This window comes from Phodopus roborovskii, unplaced genomic scaffold (assembly GCF_943737965.1).
Source record: "Phodopus roborovskii unplaced genomic scaffold, PHOROB, whole genome shotgun sequence".
NCBI lineage: Eukaryota > Metazoa > Chordata > Mammalia > Rodentia > Cricetidae > Phodopus > Phodopus roborovskii.
This window is the reverse complement of record NW_026126480.1, coordinates 15709616-15715615: the sequence shown is the minus strand read 5'-3', so window position 1 is coordinate 15715615 and position 6000 is coordinate 15709616. Positions and strand designations below refer to the sequence as shown.

The window sequence follows — 6000 nt, the reverse complement described above, 5'->3', positions numbered from 1 at the left end:
GAAAAAAAAATTATTTAAATTTTAAAAAGGATGAGGCTTGCACACCTGAGTAACAAATAGACAAATGTGTTGCTAAAAATGAAACTAAAATCAGGGCAGCTGAGAGCAGAATTTCAGAACTTAGATCCTGAAATCTCAGTAACTGCTCAGAAGGGCACAAAGCTATTACATAGAACAGACATGTGGTTTATTATGTCCAGAAATTATAAATATACTATGCACAAGACAGTCAAGTGAGCATTTTATATTTACTGATATTTAGTTTCATACAATAATCTTAAGTTATATGCATTTCAATTTTCAGCTTAAAAAAAAAAACCTCTGAATTTATTACAGTTTATAAGAGGCAGAATTTCAATTTGTCTACCAGACATAACCCCAACTCTAGGCTATACATTACTGCTTATGTTTTCTATTCCTTGACTCTCTGTGGAACATGAGGTATCCTGGGAAAACCAACATATTCTCATTAGTGGTGGCCAGAGGGCCAGTTCTTATGGATTGTCTTAAGTAACACGGGTGAGTGGCTGGCTGGCTTTATCACATTTCTTGAAGACAGAGGGGAAATATGGAAATTGGAGGGCATGGAGGTCATTCTGATTGATTTAGCTAGCTTTCAGCTTGATTAGCTGTCTTTGAGTATATGAACAAGAGTGGTAAGCATCTCTCCTAAATGATTCTAGAATCACCACATCTAAGCATGACCAAAAGTTTTTAAGTATGAAAAGGGAGACCACAGGAAAAGATGCCTGAATGTCCAGATGGAGGGGAGCCTCAAGGCAAAAAGTAATACCAGAAATGGGTGAGAATGAGAAATGTCAGGAGTTCAGAGGACACAGGGTCATGGGGGCTGGGCAATCCCATGGATTGAAGTATGGATAAACAGGTTGGGAAAAGCAGCATTGAGAGAACGTGTAAATGGGTGACCCCTGGTTTGTGACATTGAAGAAGGACACTATGCCCTCTTCACAGTCAAGGAAAACCCCAACCCGATGGAGAGGGACAGACACAAAGGGGGTCAGAACTGTAGGATCACAGTTGGAAGAATCCTCAAAAATACTGTACTTTGATCCATCCTGCAACCCTATTACCCAGTAGCCATTCTGAGGTTTGTATCTGTGGTGAACATTTGGCTGATTTTTGCCTCGTCTAACATCAAACTTTAAAGTGCGTTTTCTAGCGTAAACTCCCAGGGTCCAGGCACTCTTCTTAGACACATCCACTTCCCAGTAATATTTTCCCGAGGAGAAACATTTGGAGCCCAAGATACCATTATTATAACACTTAAATGGCCAAATGGGCACAGATGTCACTTGTCTGTGGTCTTCTGAAAGAATCAGATTCAAATTTAGGTTTTCTGGATTAAATGTGAAGTCCACTGCAAGGGAGAAAAGAAAGAAAAAGATGAGGGACACGTACAGTGGCAGCCTGTTTCATGATACTGTGAAAAGCAAACACTGGAAGGATTAGGAGAAAATAATATTGATTGATTGAGGGAGATGGTAAAGCAATACAAACATATTATATGGTGGTTGTTTTAGAGCAGGGTCTTGTTAAGTAGCCCAGGTTAGCCTTAGATGTGCAATTCTCCTGCCTCATCTCCCTTGTGCTTGGATTATAGGCATGTACCACCAAATGAAACCTTAGAGGAACATATATGTACGTGGTAACTCAGGAGACGAAGGTGATAAAACCTCACAGAACCAACACTTTGGAAAGATGATCACAACACAGTGATTTGAAGATCTGCAACTTCTTACCCCAGTAGCCCCGGACAGATGTTAGCTCTGAAACAATAAAAGATTAGATGACTTTTATGAGAAGCAAAAACTTGGAAATACTTCTCTCTAGAGGGAGGAAAGGCTGATATAGTGAAGCTACAAACTGGCAAATGAGAGGACAAATCAGTTAGTTCTCCCTCAGACACAACTGTATCTTCTTCCTCACTGAATTCCCCTCCCTGACCCCCATGATCTCTAGACCTTTCCCATTAAACTTACTCCCTGACACATGAGCCCTATTTGCACATTTCCTGCTGTGCTCCTCACTCACCTCTGAACTTTCTGAGCATGTCGCTCAGATCAGGAGCTTGGAATACCTTCTTCAGTTTCTTAGAAACCACTTTTGGCTTCTTCAATGTCCAGATCTGACTCCTAGGGATGAAGAAATATTTTAACCTTTACATCTGTCACATTGTTGTCTCTCTAACAAACTGCCTTCATCCCCTTCCACATCTTTGTACTTCATACATGAGGAGCCTCAGGGAAAGCCCTGACTGAATAGAAGCCATAGCCTCTGTGAAATGTCCCCACTTACCTGCTGTGTGAGACTGGGATTACTTAGACTTCCTGAAATCACAGTTGCCTCTCCTGAATATGGGCTAACTTATACCTCCCTTGAAATCTCATGGAAATAATACAACTCTGGGTGAAGAGCAAAGGGAAAACTTTGCTGCCTCACTGAAGGCAGGGTGAGGACACATAAGCCACAGGTCCTGACTGTTATGTATGGCTCTGCCCAGACAGCCTGTGAGTTTTTGAGCAGTCCAAAGCCTGGATTCTAGTGGTATCCCACATTAGGGGAAGAACAAAGCCAGAACCCCAGTGGTGACCCACATCAGAAATAACAGAATGTAGTGGGGAAAGTTTACCAAAAAAAAAAAAAAAAAAAAAAAAAAAAGTTATGGCTTAAAATGAGCATAGTCAGGCAGATATAGCAGCTCCTGCCTGCAATCCCAGGACATAGGAGGCAGAGACAGGAGGCTCAGCAGCTCAAGGCCAACCTCATCTCCTCAGCAAGTTCAAGACCAGCTTTGGCTGCATGGACCCCTGTCTCAAAAAACCTAAAACAAACCCCCAAATAAGACTAGTTCTAATTCCATGTGTGTTTAAAGGGAGTTGATGCTATCAGATTGGCAATTACAGATTCAAGGATTATACATTAGCATCAAGAGTTTGTAAAGCTTGCCAAACAAGAGATTAGTTATTGGAAACTTGGATAAGAATCACAAACTCCAAGGTGTAAGTCAGTAGAAATCTATTCTCAGTGAACCAAATAAGTGTAAAGAGGAGTCTCTGTGTCCTGACTTAGGTGTGAAGAGTAGTCCCTGTGTCCTGTCTTAGGCCTTGGTCAGGCTTTCTGGCTACAAAACACCTATGAAATAGGAGATCCGGGACTGGCAGTAGAAATAGAATGTGAAACAGTGACATTAAGTCACAGGAAAATGACTACTCTGAATTCTATAATGCCCTTTGTGGCCCTAACTCTGACTTAAACTGACACATTTATTACCATTGAGCCTATTTCACTCTGTGGGGACAAGAAGAACAGGTCTTTACCTAGGACCAGCAGTTCTAGATAATGTGGCATCTGTATGTCCTTGATCTTGCAGAGATTTTTCCCACGGGTATAAAAAATATTTGTAATGGCTCCTGTTTTAGCTAGGGTTTCTATTGTTATGATGAACAGCTTGACCAAAAAAACTTGGGGAAGAAAGGGTTTATTTTAGCTTAGTCCATCAAGAGGGGAAGTCAGGGCAGGAACTCTAGGCAGGTACTTGAAGGCAGGAAGTGAAGTAGAGACCATGGAGGCTTGCTGCCTGATCCTCAGGGCTCATTAGCCTGCTTTCTTATAAAATCCAGGACCATATGATACAACGCACATCAAACATTAATCAAGAAAATGTCTCATAGGCTTGCCTACAGGCCAGTCTAATAGGTTCATCTGCTCAATGGAGGTTCCCTTTTCTCAGATGACTCTAGCTTGTGCCAAACTAACAAGAAACTAATAGGGACAACTACTATTCCATCTTTATTACACAAAAAGCACTGCTTGGAGTTACCCATACGCACCATTTCAAGATACCGCTCATATCCTAGGGAGAAGAAAATAAAAACACAAGTCACAGGGTGTGAGAATCAGAGCAGGGCTAGTGAAAAAAGCAAAGCAGGAGGAGGGGATCAAGAATAAGTTATTTTATCTGTATTTTTTTTCTAGATAGCTTCTCTAGATGTGCCTCAGGGCAGTACGGAACTGATCCCCCTGCTTCAGTGCTGAGGTTACAGATAACTGCCAGCAAAACTGGATAAAAAATATGGTTTCTTTCCTTGTCCTTTTTTAAAAGTTATGTCAAAATATCAACAAAACTGGCAACCCTTAGGCTAAACACACCAGGAAAAAAAATAAAGAAGAGGTGCAATTTTCAAATGGAGAAAAGATGAGACATTGGCCAGAAGGTGGTAGCCTTTATTCTCAGTACTCAGGAGGCAGAGGCAGGCAGGTCTCTGTGAGTTTGAGGCCAGCCTGGGCTACAGAGTTCCAGGATAGAAGAAATTAAAAAAAGAATTATGATGGCACATGCCTTCAATCTCACCTCAGAGTTAGAGGAAAGAGTTGGGCTACATAATGAGACCTTGTCCCAAAATAACCAAAACAAACAAACAAACAAAAAAAAAAAAAAATCTGAAAACCCCAGGAGCTGGGATGTAGTTTAAAGGTAGAATTTTTACTTAGCAAGTGTGAGGCCCTGGATTGAATGCCTCAAACGCTTCCCCATCCCAGTTTGTTGTGTTATAAACAAATTAGGCAAGTTAGAGGAGACAGACAAATTCCCAGAAGTACAGAAGCAGCCAATATCAATTCAAGAAGAGAAAAAATATTATAGGATGAAAACATGAAAAGAGATGAGATTTGAAATCAAACTTCATGCAAAGAAAGGCCAACCATGGCTTTACTGTTGAATTTTTACTCAAAGTTTAAAAGGGTAAGTAACTCAAAGTTTAAAAGGGTAAGTAACACCAATATTTTTAAAATTCCTCCAAAAAATATAAAATGGCTTTATGTTAAAGTGTCACAAGAAAAAACAACAAAAGCACCATGGGGCTGGGGACATAACCTGCCAGTAGAGTGCTTGAGGACAAAAATGAAAAAGAACAGTCAAGATGGCTCAGTGGGCAGATGTGCCTGCTGCCAAATCCAATGACCTGAGTTCAGTCTCTGGTACCCATACGGTGAAAGGAGAGGACAGACTCCCACAAGTTATTTTTTGATTTCTTCATTGGTCTACAGCACATATGCATGCATACATGTGCTGTACACACACACACACACACACACACACACACACACACACACTAAAAAAATGCAATTAAAATTTTTTAAATCCCAGCTGGGCAGTGGTGGTTTACACCTTCAATCCTAGCACTCAGGAAGCACAGGCAGGCGGATCTCTGTGAATTTCAGGCTAGCCTGATCTACAGAGCGAATTCCAGGACAGACTCCAAAGTTACAAGAAACCCTGTCTTGGGGGGAATTAAATCCCAAAACAAAAATTTAAATTCATGGCTAGTATAATCATGATCAAATAGGATTTATCCCATAAGTAGAGGTTTGGTTCAACATAAGTATATCAAAGTGATAGACCATATTAATAGAATAAAGAATAAAAATCACACCATCTCAATGATGGTGAAAAATAAAGCACTTGACAAACGTCCACATGTGTTGATATAAAAACAAGAAAGAGAGCAGGCAGGATTAGAAGTTAGAAGGCGGCAACATCTTCAGCCTGTCAAAGATGTATAAACCCACAGGCTAATATCATACTTAATGGCAGAAAACTGGTTTCCCTTAGGAAAGGAGAAAATAATATTCTTTTCCATGACTTCCATTCAACACTGAGTGTTCTTAGCTACAGGAAGAAGCAATGTCTCTGCACTCTGAGGTGAGGTGCTCATCTCTACCTGCAGTAGCTCTGTAGCCGACCACTGGTGCCGATGCTCCAGATCTGAGATAAGTTCTTTTGCCAACTGGTTCTGTTGAGCCAGCTCAGCCTCCGCCTCTGCCAGGCTGTCCACTATGAGCTGCTCTTCCTCCCCCAATCTTTTTAGCTCTCTCTGTTCCTCCTCATTCAGGACTCTTCTAAGCTCATTAAACCCTGTTTGTATCCTTTGTCTCTCAGTCTGGATCTGGCACTGTAGTAACGGACAGGGAGAGAGAGAT

At 41.1% G+C, this 6000-nt stretch overlaps 1 protein-coding gene across 1 annotated transcript in view; it reads right to left on the bottom strand.

Annotated features, from left to right (window-relative positions):
* Nucleotides 1-229: 229 nt before the first annotated feature.
* Nucleotides 230-6000, bottom strand: part of Trim6 (tripartite motif containing 6) — a 30539-nt gene continuing 24768 nt past the window's right edge. The window contains exons 13-17 of the mRNA XM_051191985.1: nt 5742-5972; nt 3852-3874; nt 2053-2153; nt 1761-1787; nt 230-1378 (exon numbers count right to left, since the gene is read on the bottom strand). Of these exons, the coding sequence (XP_051047942.1) occupies nt 819-1378; nt 1761-1787; nt 2053-2153; nt 3852-3874; nt 5742-5972 (942 nt within the window). The 3' untranslated portion in view covers nt 230-818. The remainder of the gene's footprint in view (nt 1379-1760; nt 1788-2052; nt 2154-3851; nt 3875-5741; nt 5973-6000) is intronic.